Source organism: Aplidium turbinatum, chromosome 11 (genome assembly GCF_918807975.1).
Source record: "Aplidium turbinatum chromosome 11, kaAplTurb1.1, whole genome shotgun sequence".
NCBI classification, from domain to species: domain Eukaryota; kingdom Metazoa; phylum Chordata; class Ascidiacea; order Aplousobranchia; family Polyclinidae; genus Aplidium; species Aplidium turbinatum.
This window is the reverse complement of record NC_137482.1, coordinates 10,039,020-10,060,880: the sequence shown is the minus strand read 5'-3', so window position 1 is coordinate 10,060,880 and position 21,861 is coordinate 10,039,020. Positions and strand designations below refer to the sequence as shown.

General features: G+C 36.0%; 1 protein-coding gene across 1 annotated transcript; it reads left to right on the top strand.

Annotated features, from left to right (window-relative positions):
* Positions 1 to 835: 835 nt before the first annotated feature.
* On the top strand, positions 836 to 20,066 carry LOC145779813 (patched domain-containing protein 4-like). The gene is made up of 17 exons (XM_082591462.1): positions 836 to 1,040; positions 1,764 to 1,967; positions 3,832 to 4,010; positions 4,923 to 5,012; positions 6,440 to 6,585; positions 9,428 to 9,548; positions 11,404 to 11,601; positions 12,051 to 12,178; positions 12,581 to 12,799; positions 13,845 to 14,007; positions 14,864 to 14,921; positions 15,157 to 15,324; positions 15,889 to 16,091; positions 16,402 to 16,710; positions 17,102 to 17,301; positions 17,866 to 18,069; positions 18,745 to 20,066. Exons 1-17 carry the CDS (start codon positions 954 to 956, stop codon positions 19,161 to 19,163), a joined length of 3,096 nt encoding a protein of 1,031 aa, XP_082447588.1. The 5' UTR covers positions 836 to 953; the 3' UTR covers positions 19,164 to 20,066.
* Positions 20,067 to 21,861: the final 1,795 nt, after the last annotated feature.

Here is a 21,861-nt window from a genome sequence, read left to right as displayed (position 1 = left end):
TAATCACGGACCCCCAAACGCTTTCTCACGGACCTCCAAGGGGGCCGCGGACCCCAGGTTGGGAACCACTGTCTTAGATTGACATTTTTTTCCTGTTGCCAAAACCACTAAGCTTATTCAATCACAATCAATCAATCATCATTACGTGGTTAGATTTAAGTGGTTGACCGCGCTTTGTCGAACACCAATATAACTCGTAGCTTTGGAATGCAGTGATTATGTAATCTTTTTCTCTCTAAAATGCGCAGTGACAGTTTATCACATAAGTTCTTGGACGGTTATGACATGAAAGAACTTGGTGAAAGCTTCAGCTGCGATTTTGCCTTTTTCATGCTTACGTCTAGTCATTGAAGGTTTTAGATCAAGTAGACGGGATGACAAGAAAGCCAATCTTGGTGCCCAATTTCACGTATGTCATGATTGCGAAGTGTCTTGCTCAAAATAAAGTCGTGTACTCCTGAGCGGTGTCGAACCGATGCCCTTTCGCGCGTCATGCAAGAGTTTTTCCCACCGTTCCAGAGCGATGCTTATCTCTCTTTCAAACAGTCGGCTGCGACTTTGATGAAAAAAGTGGTGTGAAACTACTGTAGAAATTGAGCTGTGGTGTATTTCAAAGAAAAACAACGTCTTTTACTGCATCTTTTATGTACTCAACAACTGAGTTCAATAAATTGCGTAGTGGCATGCCATTTGACTCATTATGACATCATCATAAATCTTGTTGTATTGCGTTGATTTCTACTCACAAGCAAAAAACAAAAATTTCCTCAGACGATCGTCAGTAACAACATTGTTAAGAGTTTTTCTTAATTTTTACAAATGCAGAAGAATGAACTTGAATAAACGACACAAATTATAATCTACAGTAGGCTACAAACAAATGTTGAGAAAAGACTGAAATTAGTTACAATCTACCAACCGTTTCTTCGACATATTTGTGAAATCGTTAGGCAATGGACGAAAGCGGCAGGAGGTCACGTAACAATGCCAATCCAAACAAGCTGGGAAAGATTTCAAGCAAATTTACAGCAACATTAGAGGTAAGTGTTGAAAAGTTCTATTTAATGTTTACACTGTGTGACTAACTATGCAATTCACCCAAAGTCTCGACCATTCACGTGGCGATTTGCATGTTACAAAAATGAAATATACCGTAAGTAAAGAAAGAAATCGATTTTAATAGGTTTGTGAAAAGTTAATTTCTATGTAAAAAAAAATTGTTGTTTCTAATCAAAAGATAAAGAGCGTAAAATGTAGATACTAAACTCATGATCAGCAAACATTTCGAAAACTAATCTGCTTTCATCTTCAGTGTTATTAAGAAATAAAAACGAAAACAAGCCAATGAAAACAATTTAGTTTTTTAAATGTGTGCTGAATGAGTCTCCCTGCAACTCAGCACACTGCAGTTGAGCAAGTGACAACAGAGCTAGCAATATTTCAGCAGTGGCTGAAAGTTAGTAGGCTAAATGATGAACCTAAGGAAGTAAAAACTGACCAAATCCATACTTGGCATGTAATAAGTCAGAAATTCAGTTTAGCAAGCGATGACCTAGCAAGTTCGATGCTAGATGAACTTTGGCAGTAGCTGAAATGTAGGCCTACTTGCTGAGTTGAAGCACTTGCTAAGTTGTCGCATACCGAGTAGTTCGCTTACTGTGCTGAACATGAGTGTCCATATTTTGGGCTCTTTACTTTTTGATTATCCTGCTTTTGTCCAGCACTGATGCTGTAAGATTTAATCTAATTAACAATATTTTCAGAACGGAATTCGACGAAGTGGCACTTTAATTTTTTATCATAGCAGTTGCTTTGTATTGCTACCTGCAATTTTTGCAATCATTATGACAATTCTTATATTTACTTCTGCGCCCTTTCCTATGCCTGGAAGTGTCCAAACAGTGTCAGTCAAGGAAATGTTTGTGTCTTCAGATGAACAAGCTGCTAAAATTCGTCAATTTGAACAGGTAATAGATTTGATTAAGGTTTATAACAATTCCAATATTTAGAAATATATTTATAGTTTGCTGAAAAAAAATCTTCTTCATTGATGAAAACGCTCCATCAGTAACCAAGGAAATTGAATTTTTGTAGCAATGTCATACGCTGCTTTTGCTTCAAACTCAAACCCAATAAGAGACCATTCTTACAACGGGTTCTTCCATGGTTGTTTGTGTGCTTGACCAGGGCCTCTGAGAGAAATTTTCACTAGGGGTACGAACAGTCACTCCGGGCCCCCCTCTCACTCCGGGCCCCCTTTGTCTTGGGCAAAACGCGTGATGTTTGCTTAGGGCTAGGCTATTGCACACCATACAACATTTTACTGAAGAATTGGACATCTGTGCACAATAATAGTATCAGGCTGCAATAAAATTATTATTATTTAATGTTTGGTGTTGTGCATATCATGTTATCTGTCCCCCGCCAATTTGTGCATCCTGCATTGAACTCGTGTGTCAGTTTTTATGGTGCTTTTGGGAGGTGTCGCTTGTACAGCTTTAATGTAAAATTTTTAAATTCATTTTTTTATTTCTCTTGGATGTAGCGTATAATTATTCCTGATGAGGAGTGAGGACACTATGTGGTGTCGAAAGCGTTGGATTTAGTAGTTTTTTCTTGTTTTCTTTTTTGTGTGTTTAATGTTAAATCCGTTAACGTTATTGAGTGTTATATGACTGTATCTGGTACAAGCCAAGCTCTCTACCAAGGCTCAAACATAACATCTTGTTAAAACATAATCAAATTAATCATCTAACCAATAACCTTTCTTCATTAACTTTTGCATTCACCACATTAGCAGCACTAGCAGAGGTGAACGACAGAAGTCACTTTTTTTTACTCCGGCTCCGGTCCTGCTCCGAAAGTATTCTCCGGCTCCTGCTCTAACTCCGAAATTCATTCTAAAGTGAAATAAGCGTGAAACTACCTTTTTCAAATAGGCCTAGTTTTTAAAAAACACAAAAAAATCCAAAAACACCCGGACAGGAGAATAACTAACTTTTATGCTTTAATTTAGGGTGCTTTTAACAAAACATTTTTGCACATAAAGCATTAAATTACCACTTTGGGCTCCTAATTTGCTCGCAAAGCACTCGATTACCTTTCTAGGCCCGTTTGTTAAATTACGGGCCCCCAGAACTAAAGAATAACAACTTTTATGCTTGAAATTAGTCGTTTAGGATAGTTTTTACCAAACATTTTTGCGCATAAACTATAAAATCACAATTTCGGGCCCCCCAACAAACACATACCTGGGCCCTCAAGGGTACGCCGTACCCTCCGTACCCCCCTCTCATAGGCCTTGGCTTGACTATTGACTAACCCTGTGATGTTATGTAGGCTAAGCTATGGTTCAGTCACATTAAAAACAATGAGTCATAAGAACCTCGCTAAGCTTTTAGGAATTCTAAACATGCAATAATCGCATACATTTCCACAGCACAACTCACTGAGAATGTACAGTAAGCTATCGTAGCAATTTATTGCATCGGTAATATTACATCGCTAGCTACGAGCTACCACCGATTCTGTCATTACACAACAGCCTAACTTGAGAAGCGACACGCGCGCAAGATCAACGATTCTCAGGCTTCTAGTATCTTTTCAAGCAGTTCTTTGATGTTAACAAATAATGAAGAGACAATGCTGTTCAAGAAATTACAATTGAATCACAAATACAGTACAGACACAAATACAGTACTTCTCCAATGACGAAAAAACGACTTGAGAGTTTAAACTTAATTTTACTTTTAGTGTAACTCACAAAAATTCAAGGCTCTGATCTTTACAATTACATTGGGCGAGTTTGAATCATATTATATTACATTTCAGGCGTGGTTTGGAGATACTTGGTATATTCTTGGCAGCGGCCGACAAAATGGGAAATTATTGATAAAGACCAGTCATGATGCATTGAGCGACGGTTTGCTAAATGAAGTAATAATCTTGCACAAATCAATAACAAAAATCCGGTATCCAGATCCTCATCTTCGAAAGGACATTTTATTCAAGTACTTAATGATTACTTTTGAATGGTGTCCGACGTTTTTTTCGTAAACAGTTGTTCGTAAAACAACTGTTCGTAAACATTGTTCGTCAAACAATTGTTCGTAAAATTAATTCTTCGTAAAACAATTCTTCATAAGCATTTCTTCGTGCATGCAATTGAGAATTAATTTATACCAAGAAACGATTTACGAAGAATTGTTTTAGGGATTTCATTTTACGAACAACTGCTTACGAACAATTGTTTTACGAACAACTGTTTACGAACAATTGTTTTACGAACAATTGTTTACGAACAATTTGCCTATAACCCTTTTGAATAACGTATATTATAAGTAGGCTATACTACAACACAAATATACTATATTGACAACTTTTACAACTTTTTAAATTATCTTAAGGGAGTAGAAAATTTTTGTCTTCCCTTTTATTGTGTGTTTCAAAATTTATTCAGCTTCTAACTTATTTAGCTATCTTCGGTCGTAAGGTTGCTCGAAATATGGATTAGGCTACTGTGTGAAAATAAGTCTAGGGTGTAGCCTAAGTGGGGGTGTACGGTGTAGTTACGGAATAGTCATAGAATTTTTCGACATATCCATGCTTGGTGGTTGAAAATTTAGGTTAATTGGACAAAGGAAAATAATGCAATCTTCATGTCCACTTTCAGGCATGCCTTTAAGCGTATTGTCAAAGAAACAGACGGATGCTCCTGAGCGGTATTGAACTGGCGCCCATTCGAATGTAATATTTGAGCTTTTGCCACTGTACAGTCGGTATAGTCATACTAGTGTAATGGGTACCAAGTGCAAGTGGAATATAGGCTGCTGTGTGATAGAGAATTATTCTAAAAATATTCAACAGTATTTCTTCTTCCCAGATTGGGGAAGCATTTAAATTCTTATGCAAAGTTTTTTTAGGGACGTCTGCAAAAAGTCGTTTGATTTTGCGAGCGGCTATTCAAACAACTCCCCGTGCATCATCGACCCACTTATGGAAATGCTTATATGGTAATAAATTCTTACCGTACCGGTAATGAACGGTTTTTCTTGGTTTATATTTTTTATCAGTTAAACTGTAGCACAGCTCTTTGCTGTTACATATTTCTTCCCTTCAAAGAAGTTTAATTGAGTGACCTGAGCTAATAAACGGCATTTTTAATATTTGTCACATTATAATTAAGCTTTGATAGTTGGTGCAATACAGCCATTGTTGTGTTTGTGTGTGTTCCATCTTCAAAGTCATCATTATTATAACTTTCTAGCACAGAGGAGGGAACGTGCGGCCCACTGGTCGCATGCGGCCCTTTTCTATTTTTTGTGCGATCCTTCATCTTCCAGCTATTTTTCCCCAAATAAGGCTATTTAAATTAAGGCTATTTTCATCTCGATTTACACAATTTCGAAGCTTAAGAAGTGATATGACCAGGGGCGCCGGAACGATTTTTGATTGGGGGGGGGGCAGGATTATGAAAAAAGGGCACTTTTGTTGCTGAAAGGCCAATTTTTTTTAAGTTTTAAGATAAGATATAGCGATAATGCTTATCCATCAGCTCATCATCGAACAATGATACAAGTGTTCAGTATACAAAGAACAATGGCACGGAAGAGCATCATGCTATGTTATAATGATGTAAGCTAACCCACTGTGATACAGAATTTTGTGTCGTGAATATTATTTTGAGGCAGAAATGAAAGATTATAATTAGGCTAAAAGCGAATAGCTGAAATTGTTATATCGTATTGCAAAATGTGCAACCTTAAAAGGGCACCATTGCCCCTCTGCTTCCGGCGCCCTTGGATATGACCGTCTTTTCACTCCCCTGTACCTGTGAAATATGTTTTGCGCCTGGAGAAATCTAGCTTGAATTGAATTCACTGCAGGAGGATGACATTCTTGTACAAAATTTCAATAAGATAAACTCCATTGCTGAAAATATGAATTAGTGTTTATTTGATGTGCGGCACTCCTGTAAGCATTATATTTTCCTAACTGGCCCTTGTGTTAAAAAATTTGCCCACCCCTGTTCTAGCAGGACAAAATGTATCGAAAAAGCGAAATTGCCATTCAGTAGCCAACATTTAGCCTAGTGCTAGTATCCAGGCTTGCGCCCGGTGGTTGAAGATTTAGATCGAGTGGATGGGAAGGCAAGGAAGCCAATCTTCATTCTTCAGACACGCCTTCTAGCATCATGCCAAAGACACAGACGCATGTTCTTGAGCGGTGTCGAACTGACGCCCTTTCGAGTGCGTTTCAGGTCTCTCACCACTCGGCTATGCACTATGCAGACGACAACTTGTACATTTCGATTTAATAGAAATATTCGTTATTTAGATTTTGTAAAGATAAGTTATCTGGATTAGTTTATGAATATTCACACGACTAATAATTAGAAATGCATTTCTTGCTAATGTTTGTTTTTGTTTCTGTTCTATAGCTCATCAAGCACAGATTCGTTGATATTTAAGGTTGAGATTGACAGCAACACTGGTGCATTGTGGGGAACCTTGCAGCCAACGTCACTGGCTGGAGAATCATCCTTAAATTCTTCTCTATCTCATTGCAATCTTAAACAAAAAAGAAGTAAGTGGTATATTGCAACTAAGTGGCTCTCATTTTTGACACTGATTGCTTTTAAAGACGTATTGCGGTTCTTAATCGTATTGTGCAGTGGATTTAATTGACATTAATCGGAAGTCATTCCAGACAGAAATTTTGATTGAAAATATTTTCTCTCGATGTTTTTTGGTGGTTTTGTTCTAGTCAATAACTGTTCAATCAAGTATGTACTTTTTTCAATGCAATGCGTTTTAGTGCTCGCAACTCAATGCATTCATAAACAAAATTTGTTTTATCACAAGTACAAAAAAATAGAGCTTCTACCGCAGGGGTTTCTAACCTTTTTCACACCGTGGCCCCCTTTGTAAATTTTGAAAAATCAATGACCCCCCTATTTTTTTCAACCTTTTGAAAAAATTAAGAAAAGTCATTTTAATTAAAAAACTTGTTTATACAGTAACCGGTAATTAGAATGATGCTAGTATTTTTATTAAATTTTAATTTATACCTTTTGTTATATAGTGTTGAGGAGTGGACTTAAAGATAATAAATTTAAAAAAATATTATTTTTCAAATTTTTTCATGGCCCCCTTGAAAAAGGTTCATGGCCCACTAGGAGGTCATGGCTCCCAGGTTTGGAACCCCTGTTCTACCGTAATCAAGAGATATACAATCTTTAGGGGCTGTGTAATAATTTGCTTATTCTACACATTTTACCATTGATATTTACACGTTGCACTACAAAATAAAAATCTCAGGTATAAACTGTTAGGCTACTGCTGTAATATGAAGAGTTATTATCAGCTAAAACTGAAAACAGAAGCTTTTATGTCCATTTGAATTTAACAACTCAAAGCTTGAAGCTATATTTGCGCCAGGGTAAAAAGTTTGGCCCCAATCCGCGTTTTGTAAGTTCTTGGACCACACTTGCCACACAAAAAAGACAATTTGTTGTTTATTTCTGTAATGTTTGTTGAATTTCAAATATAGTGAATATTCTGTTACTTATAATTATGTATCGGTTGAATATTCTGTCACCGAAAGTGAATAAATATATTCTGTTTTTAGTCTCTTTTTTAAGTTTTTTTTTTTAAATGAGATGTTTTATTGTTACGCTAAGATTGGGTAGGCTAATTAGGGCAAACCGGGCGTGTTGTCACAGGTTTGGGGTTTTTCGATTTGTGCTTTTGCTATATACAATGCAAGTGATTTGGTTATATCATTTGTACGCTGTCCACTTACACTTCCTTTTGCCACTAGTTAAACTTTTTAACCGCAAAAGGATTTTAAGAAAATCAAATCAAACCCCAGCACGGGGCGTGTTGTCACAAATATGGGGCGTGTTGTCACAATTTTTTTTTTTACAAAAATTTGATTTTCTTGAAATCCTTTTGCGATTAAAAAGTTTAACTAGTGGCAAAAGGAAGTGTAAGTGGACAGCGTACGAATGATATGACCAAATCACTTGCATTGTATATAGCAAAAGCACAAATCGAAAAACCCCAAACATGTGACAACACGCCCCGGTTTGCCTTACAAAATCAACTTTTATTACATGGAATTTGCACATTTATAGACAAGTTGAAATTAATTCAACGACTGCTTTTGGTCTTGTTTCCTTGCCTTCACATATCGACCAAGGGCTCGGTAGTTTATGCCAAATTTTGCTTCTGCCTCTCGTAAGCTGTGACCATCATCACAGCTGTGACAACTCGCCCCGACGTACGTAGTCAGACAAAAGTTTTAATGGCGGCTAGAAAAGGCAAGCTATTAACTTCTAAAGTGTCAGCTAAACTTCTAACATAATAAGCCATAAAAACGCTTTCATACTTGCGGTCAGACTGCTCTTACGAAAGCGTCACACAATTTTGAAAAGTTGGTGAAATTTACATCGATGACCAAATTTTTGATAATAATTTAATTTAAGCTAAACTTGCTGTCTTTTCTTGACTTTCCTAGCTTCAAAATGAAAATGACTCTTAACGAAGCACGTGCTACAAATATAGACTCCAAGCAGTCAGTGCAAGTACAAAAAAAAATTGCTGTGACAACACGCCCCTTGTGCCAACACGCCCCGGTTTGCCTTATTACACTACAAACATGTCACTTGGTGCATGTTTACTACAAAAGTGATGTCAAAATTTTCATTATATGCATAAATTCATTGTCACGTGATAACATGCAGTTCATTATAATATGCATAAATTCATTGTCACGTGATAACATGCATTTCTTTTTTGGTTTTTGATCAAACTTGCTGTCAATGAAATGTGGTTTGACCACATTCTGCACAACAAAACTATAAATTTTTTCAATAAGTCATTGCGTTAAAGTAAAAATCGTCTTGCATATCACAAACCTAGCGAAATTCGCTAGGCCTAGCCCATGTGATTTGCCAATAATTTTATATCTGTTTTCGTAGCAAAACCTATAAGATACATAGCACCTTAAATTACTTTTTTATTTTTAGAAGAAATTCGATAGCTTTATTTTAAATAGACCTATATTAAGCAGTTTTATTGTATTTTAACAAATCGATATGTTGTGAATTTAATAATATTTTTGATAGATCTAAATTTGTTTTCGTGCTGCGTAGTCTATAGGCCGGCACACTCAATATATAAGTAGTTTTTATCTTTAATGCTGTTGCAAACGGTTTTTGTTTGGTTGAAATGCAATAAAATGGAAGCCGATCTCGAAATGCAATACAGTATGTCTGAGCCATAGCCATGTCTGAACTGTATATATATATATTTTTTTTTGGGACAGTTTTGTTTTAATTTGAGTTAACATTGACAACTTTTTCTTCATTTGATTGTGTGCTTGTAATACTTTTTTTTAAACCGATTGGGTATAATTTGTCCAGTTTTTGTCGGAGAAAGCATCGGACTGGTTGATGAGAACATGATCAACGTGGCAGCTTCGCTTGGTGCTATTCGAATCAATTATATTTTGCAAGACACAGAAGGCCATAAAACAAGATCAAGGTGATGTATCAAAATGTTGCAAAGCTGTTACTTTTTTATTCATTCGTCAAACGAATGTTACAATTCCACTACGCGAGAATCCATATGCTTGTCGCTTTCATAAGTGAGTTGAGAATTGAGACGTGATTGCAGCAATCAAAATCTTCCATGCGATGGCAAATAATTTGATGATTTCAGCGTTAAAAACTTCACTTTACAGTTAGGCTAACTGCATTATGCGATTTCCTGAAAGTTAATCACTAAATTAAGTTACCTACTCTTGATTTGAACCTACTATCTGCACAAAAAAAGAGATGCGCTCGCTGACGACGAGGCCAATTTACCCTTTTGTCGAACCCTATAAACTTTTCATCGTTGTGCGTTGTAAGGTTTGTGGTGAATATTTCAAGCGAAAAGGCGGTCGTCTCTCCAAGGTGTTTAAAATTAATGAAGTCAAACCTTAAACCTGAAAACGTAATGCGATTATTACATTAAGTAAATAGATTTAAAGAGTTTCCAATTGAACTCTTAAAAACATTTCAGCTCCGCGGACTATTTCGAATAATCGATTAAACCAAATCGAATTACAAACGACTTTTTAATTTTATCTCGAGGGAACATTTTTGAAACGGAAAATTACCTAGGCCTACCTTACGTTTATCTACTACTATTAAACGTTACGAATATATGCGAATGATTATTATGTCATATTGAACATTTGGACTGAGGCTAGTTAAAACCTTTTTTACATAGATTGTCAGAAATTGTGCCAAAAATTCATATACCCTTCATTCTGTCTCGGTTCATGTGCGGTCATGCAGTTTTACATGCCAAACTGAAATCGTTACAAGGCCGAGTGCAATCAAGGTCGTCCTCGATGTAATTTACAGCGACGCCAAATATTAATATGTACTTTATAGATGTATATGTCTATGACTTGAACGACTGAGTTCTTTCTGTTGTAATGTATGTTCTTCGATGCAGCAGCGGATCCAGAAAATAATTTAAGGGGCGCCGAAAGTTTAAAAAACCAAAACTTGTAAAAGAAAATGGACAGTGGGACAGTTACGATTTGTGTATTTTGTGGTTTACCTCAAAATACTGCATTATTGTATTAATTGTTGAAGGACACATAACATTTCGATTTCTTAAATCCATGGCTAAAAACACAGTTGTGTTCATCAAATGGAATTGAGCAAGCGAACGACAGGATTGTAAAAAAATGCTCCTTCTCGTTTTTTTTAGCGGACATGTGGTTAAGTGTCACCCTGGATTCGCTGCTGCTTTGATGCACATCTTATTCGCCTACAGCCTTACAGTATTTCTGCTCTTTAGCTTCAGCAAAGAAGTCTGACTTTGAGCAGGAAAAAGTGAGTTGTCTGCCGAGTGGTGAAGGCATCTATCGGACGCTTCTAAGAATTTTGATTCAATGTGTAGTTTAAAACTTTAGATCTTTATGCCGAGAGTCTGTTGTACTTTACAAAGCTTAGTTTAACTCGGACGTTTTTTTTTATCAGTCAGCGATTTTACTACTGGTTTAAAGTAAACGCACAAACATTTCACGCTCACTTGCCTTGAAGGTTTGCTCAACTCCTTAAAAACCACTACAGTGCTTACACTATGAGCACCGATTTGCTTACACAAGGTTGTTTTCATGATTGTCATTTCTAGATTAGATGATGTGAATCAGCATCATGATTTGCCGATACACGACAATCTTCCTTTGTAGATTTGCAACAACGGAAGAAACAACCTTGCAATAAAATACTATGACGTTTAAACAGTGAACACATTGAAAATAGACTAATACTGAAACATTCAGTTTTATCTGATGTCCCAATTTTTTATATTTCTTTTTTAATTTTTTTTTTTTCAGATTGTGGCTGCAAGAATTTGATGAAAAGGTAGCCACGTATCAGAGCGGTCATTTATCGCAAACCTCCTTCACCACAGAAACCTTAAATGTCCAATGGTTGGATCTCGTCAATCTCACCTTGTATCACGGATTAACGTTATGTTCCATCGACTTCTTAATGCTAGTTCTGTTTTCTTCCAGCTTGCATAAGACAGTTTTGTAAGTTTGTTTGTAATAACTGCTATCGTAAAATATCGTTTGTGCAAGTTCGACACAACTTAACAATTTTTTAGTTTAGAACTAACAGACGCTTTGAATGATTTTGGATCAATGTGTAGTAGGTCAATTGTCTTGGGCATGACATGAAAATTGTATCCGAATACAATTTTTTTTAAGTTGAGGATGGTGGAGCTACCTTTTAGCTAAATTTAGCTCTCATTTCAACTCTTCTACTACCGTACTTCTATAATAAACCTAAATTGCATTTATCATAACTTATATACCCTAAATATCATGCAATAAAAAATTGCTGCTTGCTTTTCGAGTCCTTAAAACTTACACTAGGCCTACTTACAATACTGTAGGCCGAGTAAGCTGTCACATTTTTATGTCCAGCATTTACATGATGTTCCACATTTAGAGGTACAGAAGCTTTTCTTGTTTTGCAGTGGGGTGTACATCGCACTTTGTGGCAGCTTATCTTTGGGAATGACTTTGACATCTGTGTACACACTGCATTTTTTAGTTTATGAAATACCAACTTTTAATTTTCCATTGTGCGCAATCTTAACCACAGGTGACGCTGCACGATGTAGGCTAATTGTATTGGTGTGTACGCTATCACTTCGTTTTCATTCTTTTCGTCAGTGTTTTTAACTGTAGTAGGCTAGATTCAAACTTTCCATACAATGCAAAATCATCTTTTTGCAAATTTTTTGTTGTTGTTAGCTATAGGTATCGGAAAATATACTTTTTTGCATTTCTGCAATCTAGAAAATTTTAGTATAAAAGATTCAATCTTGAAAAATTAGCTTACCAGGCCGGAATTAGATGTCTCAAAACTCCAGGCACAAGTAAAAAGCACTTCATGCAAATCGACTTTGCATTTCATGCAAAAGACGAAAAATATCCCAAAATTTGTTAACTATAAATCGGAGTAAGTTACATGATTTTTATGAAGACTTCGTTGTATTTTCAGTTCTTCAAGGAATATTTCAACTGGTCTATCTCAACCAATACTTGACAACGCGAAAGGATGACCGTCAAACAAATTGTGAAGAATGTTTTGTTGAGTCTTACGAGCACTCCATTTCAACCAACCTGTTTTACTGGAGCCTCTTCACGGTTTGCTTTGCGTCAATGGCTTTTCCGCAATCTTTGCTTTCGTTTCAAAATATGTGCGCTACTTGCTGCATAGGTAAGAATAGGCTAAGGTCTGTTGAGTTGTGAGGGAAAACGCACGTTTAAGTTATTGCCATTACGTTAGTGGTGCTATAACATAGACCAACTTGTACATTTTTACTTAGTTGTAAGAGTAGCCAAGATATTTGCAAAGGCTGTACTGTGTTTGATGCAGGCTTGCATGTGATCTATCGTTAGTAGCTTACTTCAGCTTGTCAATAATTTATCATGAACCATATCAATTTTTATTATGATCCCAATTAATTCAATAGCAGACTGAATCCAATGTGTAATTTCATAATTACATTTCCTGACGTTTATCGATTTTGCAGTCATTTTCTTCTGACGGTGAACAATTATATCATCGCATTTTTCCATTATTTTTCTTCAAGCACCATAATTGCTAAAAATAATAATGGCGTGCGGTTTTATCTGTTGATAAAGCTTTGGTAGAGAGTTTGCTTTGTTGAACCATAGAGAAATAAAACAGAGTAACCTCAGCGGTTTTAACATACTTTCTTACACACAAAAAATACAACATAATTAAAATAAACTCAAACGTATTCGACATGTACGTGTGTCCTCATCAGAAATTAAACCTGCAATATACATAAATGAAAAATCGTAAGATAAATTTGAAAAAGTCAAATTTATCTTACGATTTTTCATTTTATGTATATTGCAGATTTAATTCCTGATGAGGACACAACGTTTGAGTTTATTTTAAATATTATGTTATATTTTTTGTGTATAAAAAAGTATGTTAAACCCGCTATAAGGTTACTCTGTTTTATCTATTGGTTTGCAACCGCTAAGTTTTTCCAGTGATTTAGCATTTTTTCAACCTTGTTATAATTTTTTCTGTTACCACATCATTTCCTTGACTTATCCTTTTTATTAGTAGTAGGACTACACGTTTTTATCAATTGTTAGAATTGAAAAGTTACAATGTGTACAGAAAATTTACTGAGAGCATGAGTGCATGACTAACATCATTTTGTAATACTAATACGCACTTATTAATTTGTTTCATTGATCTATTGTTACTGATCTATTTGCAGGTTTTACTTTGGTACTTTTTTATCAAGCGACTTTCTTTCCTGCCTGCGTAAAAATATATGAACGCTGGCTTCAAAGACGCGTAGAAGGCAGTTGCTGTGGATCTATAACTCGTCAAGTCAATCGGGGATCTCGCTTCTCTGATTCCCTCGATCAAGAAGAAGGGTAAGCCAGAATGAATGTTGTAATAATGCTGATTTCCAAACGCATTTCGAGATCACTGCAGATCAAAGCTCATTGATTCTTCGGAAAGTTATTGATTAAATTAATAATAATTAAATCTTCTTTTTCATTGTCGTACATGATTTCAAGCATTGACTGCCTCTTGTATGAAAAGTTTCCAAGATTCTCGGTCTTTTGCTGTGTATTAGGTGTATAAACAGACATAACTCAGCAACAGCACTACATTTAACATTATAAACAAAAAAACAATAAGCGAATGTGTTTCGGCTAGTCATACCGCACTTTTTAAGCCTATAAGAAAAATATTTCAAAAGAAATACTTAAGAATCATACACTAAATTGTTTTTGTATTGTTAAATGTAGTGTTGTTGCTGAGTTATGTCTGTTTATAGTTTAAAAAAGTTACCTCTCTAGTCTCTACCCAAAATGTATTATTCGGTGTTTGTTGGTGGTGGTTTTGTCAGTTTATTGGTTTAAGTAGTTTAATCTTTGTCTACCTTGGGCATGTTTCTCTTCAACTTTGCCTGTGAGAGAGAGATGTTCTAATGTTCCTTTTCGCAGCATGTATCCTAAAAATTGAAGTTGTTTTTCTTTGATGTTTTTCAGTAGAGTTTGATTAACTTAATATATAACACTAATAATTAAATAATTAAAATTTATCCTATGATAATGTTTGTAAATAACTATCCCAATTCTAGTTGGTTTGTTTTATAATGATTACAAAAATCGTAAAACAGCCAAAAAATAATAAACTATTATTGAAACTAGACGACACAATGTCATTTTGAATAGATGCATAACTTACACATTTATTTTTTACGGTGGTTTTCTTTGCTAGTACTTCAGCGAGCAAGGAAGACGAAAACAGAAGAAAATCTGAAACAACATGGCTTCAGGTAGGCTACAAGTGACGTCAAAATGCTTTATCTTGGAAGAATAGCCTATCTTTGCAAATTTCATGACAGAAATGTTCCATCAAAACCAGAATACAAAATTGGACATTCCTAATTTATTATTGATCATGACTACATATTGACAAATGCATAAGCCAATTTAGCAAAATCTATCTCTGAATCATGGCGACGGTTTGAATGGAGCACAAAAGCACGAACTAATTATATTTTTAATTAGAAATTCAAAAAGATGATCTCGAAACGTCTCGATGGGTACCTGGAGCATATTGTATCGGATTACATGCGAGCTATTGGTGGACTTATGTACCTCACGTACATAGCATGCTGCTATGTGGGATGCCTACATTTCACGGAACGAATAAGCCCCGTACAGCTTATTTCTATGGTAATTAAGCAGATTTATTTTCATAATCGTATTTGTTTTTGACTGGGTTGTGAGAATGAAGCTGTAGCCAAAAACAAAACTTTGATAACTGGAATTGAAACATTGTTACCTGATAATAATTGTGTATCACAGTCACTATAAAAATTGTAGCCAATATGCTTCACAAAGTTTCATGCATTGCGGTAGAAAGAAGAGAGGAGAGGTTGAGTATTACCATTTTTGAAATGTATGTGATGTTATGCTAATAAGAACGAATTAACGGAATTAAAAACATTAAAAAAAATTGTATTAATATGTAGGTTACCGCTGTGTTACCAAAATGCTAGCACTTGTCAAAAGCATATTCGGTTTCTTCCAGTGTAGAATACATTTCCAGTTAAGCGGATATCAAATGACGTTGACTTTTCACTTCAGAGACAGTTTTATAAAAAAAAAATACTTTGCACTAGCTCTTTGGTTCCTTGTTGGTCAGTTCCGTAGTCTTGTTTTCTCCTATGAAATTTTATGTCTCTATTTTAAATTGCCAATTTGTGAAAGCTTATTCTAAACTTGTCTTTGTTTCAGAATCACGAATCTTTTAAGTATTTCGAAGACGTAGAAGAAGCATTTCAGCCGTTTGGTCCTAAAATTGTCGTCTACGGATCATTTAATGGAAAACCATGGGACAAAGATGCTTTACAGGAACTGTTTCTAATTCATCAAAGACTGTTGCAAGTCGATGCCATAGACGACGCATTGTCATACAACTGGTTTCGAAGTTATTTCAAGTAGACTAACTTATTTTGATTCAGTTTGTTAGGTTACATAGTTCTTTTGCAGGCCTACTGTAGATCTATTATGTTTTGTTCTACCTTTCGAAGCTAAAGTTCATATTTTGCTAGAGCTAATTTTGTAGATATTGTTTGCAAATAGTATTCCAAATTGTATTATAACTTGAATTTCAAAAAGTGAAAGAAATGTTAGGTAAGCTTATAGCAAGCAATTGAGGATATCTTTACGAAAATCCATTCGGACCGACTTTACGTTGAATCGATTGCGGATTTGGTCGTTTTATTGATTTGTTACATGTATATTCAGTTATACCACCTCAGCGGAAGTTGAAGAAATAGAAGAGGAGAGCAATGCTGGCGTTGATTACAACTTAAAAGAGTATTTTAACTCAGTGGAACAAGAGCAACCAGATGATGCTCTTGCAAATGATCCGTTTTCGTACAAATTCAAAGGCTTTGAAAATTATTGGGAAAAGCATGACTGGGAATCAGCTTGGAAGAATTTCACGCAAACAGAAATGTTTACCAAAAATTACAGACGTGACATCATAATGACTTCCAGTGAAACGTCTCACCACCACGTTGATGCAATGCCTACAACAGTAGGTCACTTCAGGTAAAATATTAGGTTTCCAGTTTCCATAGAACAGAGTATGAACGAATGGCGTTATTATAAATAATATTAGTTATGCTCAAGCGTAAATAAAATTAGTCAGGTTCAGTAACGTGTATACATTCTAAAGAGTTTTCACACACATAGAAAAGAAGTTATCTTAAAAATTATCTTTATAATTCAACAAAAAGCTTAATTATATATAAAATATTTATTTAATTTACTTTTGTTTCTGCTATTTGGCAAAGATAAAATTGTTTATAATATTTAATGGAGCAATTTTATTCGTTTTTATTGAATTAGATTAAAGTATACAGTGCATGCCTCGCACTCACAGAGGTGATACGCAACTGGATTATATTCTTATTAATGTGGCAATTTTTTATGTCTAAAGGTGGTTTTATCAAACGTCGAAGTCGGATTATCCTGGTAAAAGAGAAGCCCTGATTTCGTCGTTCCAAGAAATTTCAGATCGGATTGATAAAACTATTGTGACGTCATTGTATTTTGATTCTCCTGAACTTGACTGGTGGAAAAGTATCAATGCGGGCGCTTTCCAAAATCCTTTGATCTGTCTTCTTATGTTTAGTTTAAGTAAGTGTTACCAGCTTGCTATTTAGATCTAAAATCAGTGTTTGGTTAAACCTTTAGGGCTACATTCACTTATGCGCTGCTGAAAGATTTCAATTCACTGAGCACCCAGACAGCAAATCAATCGCTTTTTACATTGATTCCACGTCTGCAGACGTTGAATCAATTTAACAAACGCTTGATTTGCTGTCTGAACCAAGTTAAGCTTTAGATGAATGTGGTTTTGCTTTTTTACTGATACTATGTTATTGAAAGATCGCTCTCTACAGTCTACAGGCTTTACAAGATTCTTGTGGAGAATCATTTTGTTGCACTCCTATAGTTGGTGTTGTCCAGATAAGAACAAATAAATTGGAAGTAAAAAAAGTCAGAAAATAATTTGCTGTTCATAATATGACCTCAATTTAGGCAAATAAACATACTGACATTGTTGATAGCTTGTCGGAAAAAAATGCTGAAATCACATCACTGAAATCAACCACAAAAATCGTTTCTTTTAAATTTACAAGATAAACTTTCCATGTCTTCGGAGATCTCTGTATCTAACAAAGAATCCTATATTTCCAGTTGTTGTCATGATCTCCCTCACATTTTCTCAATCAATCTTGGTGGTATTTTGGTGTGCTTTTGTATGCGTATCTGTATCGTTTGGAGTATGTGGAATTCTAAGCTTTTTCAGCTTTGGTCGAGATTCATTCACTCTTCCTTGCATTATATTTTCTCTCCCTTTTAGTGTGGTTATAAACGGAGAAATGCTTCGGGTTTTTTCAGGTGAGATTTATTTACATAGTTGTATTGCAAGTTATTGCAGTTTTCTGTGTTTTAAGGGGGACGATTGCTACAATCGCCCCCCTCCCCCTTAATCTGCTACTGGTCACTCATGCAAATTTGTGAAAAATACAGAAGATGCGATGCGAGTACAAAGTATGCGAGGCAACACAGTTGTTTTGTTGTAGTTGTAGCCATGGCCATCTAAAGATACGGCCTGATTTGTCACATTTTGCAGAAATGTCCAGGTTTTTCTAACTTTGGGCGAACGTTTAAATAAATTTTTTTAAAAATTAGATTTTTACGCTTTCTTTATTCTTTTCCCCAGATGACACAATAGGTTTTAACATCCTCACATGTTGAAAAACAAAGAAAATTTGATTTCGAAGATTTTAGTCAGACTGTTAATTTTTCAATAACAGTCTGATTTTGCGTTTTTCAACTTACTTTTTCTCATTTGCTACTGCTTCCCCAAGGCAACAAGAAAGTTTTATGTCATTAGGAAACCGCAAAAAGTAAAAGCATCTCAAAAAATGTCAGTCAAGCACTAGCAGTAGGTGTAATCAAAATTTGCAAAATGTGACAAATCAGGCCGCATCTCCAGGTGGCCATGTTGTAGCCTATATAAACGAAACCTGGAAGGATTCTAGACAAGTTCAAAATTAACTTTTGTTTCAGATGGTTTAGAAGGAGGAAGAGCTTATTGGGCAAAAAAGGCAGTGAAGAATGCTGCACCACAAACCATAATCTATACTCTATTTTTAATGACCGTCAACTTGGTTTTATGTTTTCGTCAGTCATATGCCTATCGTGCACCCTTGATTACTTTGATGTGTCTTTGCATCGTATTGATTCTTCATACATTTGTGTTTATGCCTGTCTTACTAACTGTATTTCCACCGTCAAAAAAAGCAACACGAAGTTTTCCAGGAAATGCACCAGCAAAGTCAGGCGGCTCAGAGAGCGATGAAATCTGCGCAGTGACTGACTCTCGACCTCATTTGCATGCAAGAAGATTTTTTTACGATTCACAAAGAGCAGCCAGCTTTCGATCTGAAGACGATGAAACAAAGATGGAACACATTACTTGTTTATAAACGCTTTAAAAAAGAATTGGTTAACGTTAACCTGGTTTTATTTTATCGCTTGACATTGAAGTATGGCTTAAACCTTAAACTATGTTTTGCACTGATTCATTTGTTGGGAACTCTAATGTTGATGCTAGAATGATTAGTTACTCGGCTAATTACACGGCAGCAATGGCCGAGTGGTTAGTGCGTTGGGCTCGCAGTCGAGAGCCTGCATGTTCGACTCCAGCCACCCGCACTTGCTGTTATTTCTCTGGGCAAGAAACTTTACGATAATTGCCTCTACCCAGTGATCGATTTCGAGTAATGGGTAGTACCAAATTTAAGTCATAAATAGAGTAGACAACCGGAAACAGACATTGCCGTCGGCTGCAGCGTGGGTCAGGTGTACGTCGGAAGGCGTACACCGATGCATAGCGCTCAAGTCCGCTTTCCCACAATGCAGGATAAAGATAAACAAACAAACTAGGCCTAGTCTACATGTTGACAAATACAAAGCTGACACAGGCCACTGGGAAGTGAATCTCTCCATCAGCAAGCTAATTGATAAGTTTGTTGTACAGTATATCAACATTCAAGAAGTGATTAAAAACATTCTTTCATTTTCACGCAAAATTGATATCATTTCAATTTCGCTTTGTTGTGCGATTGCAACAAAGATTGATATACGTGAGAATGTTACAACGTAGAAATCAGGACTGCAGCCTATTCTACCTAGCCTAAATTTATAAATTGGTTTCATTTAACTGTGTTTTCCTTATTTTACTATTGTTAGATTTGTTATTTTGGTTTTATCAGGTCATTTATCTTGTTTGTTGCTGATGTTAAGTAGGGGCTTGTTGCTGGGCTTGATACGGATAGATGGTGATTTATTTTTGTTTGGGTGCAAAACAAACGTACATAAGAAAAGAACACACAGTGTGCATCCAATTACAGAGTGCGAAAGACCGTATAGCCTTGAAGTTGTAGGAGGTCGTCATGTCTGAACTCTCTCATAAACAGATATACGAAAGCAAGTAGGGGAAGGTGGTGTTAGTTGAGTCACCATTGTTTTCTGACTAACCAAGCATGACTTCGTGAAGATTAATTGCTAGAAACAATAAGCATTATGGGTAACTGTGTCCATCTTGCTTTAGCAGCCGTGCAAGTTATACAGGTTATACAGTCAGCAAAATGCCATTTTTTGGACTAAAAAGTAAATATTTTCAGCTCAAAGTTGATTGGGATGCTGAAGCTATGCTAGGCGTAAGCGAAGACAGCGTCAAAGTTTCATATAGTTTATAGCTATCTTAAGCATCGTACATTTGTGTAAGACCGATAAAGCTTTACGTATAGATAATAATGTTCAATAATTGTCACTAGGAAGGATTGGGGTTGGTTGAGTCAATAGCTGCAGGGTTAGTTGAGGCAGTGACTCAACTAACCCTACCTCAAGTTGCAGGCTGCTTAAATCTTACTTCTGAATTTGAATTGCTAAACGTGCATTATTAAATCAGTTACTTGGACAAAATGAGCTATTATTTGATTAAAATTATCCATTAGGCCTACTTTTCTGTTTAGTTTTACACCCTCACACATCTCATTAATTACAGCCTTTGGACAGGGCTGTGTATGGCCCGTTTAAGGCCTACTACAGCAGAGCATTGAGTTCCTGGCAAATAAATAATCCTAGAAAGATTTGTAGTATATATGATGTGGCTGGCATTACAAACCAAGCCTATGAAAACGCTTTTTCCCACAAAAATATTGCTGCCGGTTTTGAGACAACAGGGATATATCCTGTGTACAGAGACATTTTCACTGACATAGATTTTGCTCCATCAGAAATTACCAACCGACCTTTAGAGTTATGTGTTGGGATTCAAGCTGAAAACTGTGCTTCAGAAATCAATGAACACACGGATCAGTTGTCCGCAACCTTCGAAACACCCAATATTAGTGCTGCACATCAAGCTTGTTCCAGCGTGACTTCTGCTCGGAGTTCAGCTAGTTCAGAGACCACTTATGTGTGTCCAATGGAAATACTTCCAATTTTGTCAAATTTGGTTCGCGAAGCAATACAATGTGGCCCGCAGGAAAAGCATGAAAAGTATTAGATTTCACGTCACTAATTTCGATAGAATGTGTGAAGTTTGGGTCTAGGCGGTATGAAGACTTTTTTTAGAGAAATGGCACGAAGTAAGGCGAGATCGAGAGAAATTAGGGCCTGGTTGCGGTAAAGACCTATTTCTATTTTCTTAGAGAAACGACATAAAGTAGGGTAAAATAACCAAGGAAAATTTGGGTCTGGTTGCAGTAAAGACTCCTTTTTCAGGGAAAGACTGTGGAAACGGGCGAATTTGGGGCCATGTAGCCCGCCTGGTATTGTTAATAATTTTTGTGGCCCACAGTACAAAGTAGGTTATTCCCCACTCCTGAATACAATAAACGTTCATTGATGGTATAGATCAGAGGTGCCAGATGGGAGCTGTGCCCAAGATAGACCCAAAAAGTTATGCATCTCATGAATGCCATTGCGCCTCAACTAACCCCACCCACTGACTCAACTAACCCTGCCTGCGGGGTTGGTTGAGTCAAACGGTGTTCTATGTTTGAGGTAATAAAAATGGCAATTAAACATGAGATAACATTTTGATAAATAGGTAGTAGCAAGCATACATCATTACCTTTGTTTCACTTAGAGTTTCATAGGTGTATCTACAATAGG

Bases quoted from the DNA above. Each gene is read 5' to 3' on its own strand.
- LOC145779813 (XM_082591462.1), top strand. From the start codon at position 954: ATGGACGAAAGCGGCAGGAGGTCACGTAACAATGCCAATCCAAACAAG. The intron at 14,922-15,156 runs GTAGGCTACAAG...ATTTTTAATTAG, and splicing joins CTGAAACAACATGGCTTCAG to AAATTCAAAAAGATGATCTC. The intron at 18,070-18,744 runs GTGAGATTTATT...CTTTTGTTTCAG, and splicing joins AATGCTTCGGGTTTTTTCAG to ATGGTTTAGAAGGAGGAAGA.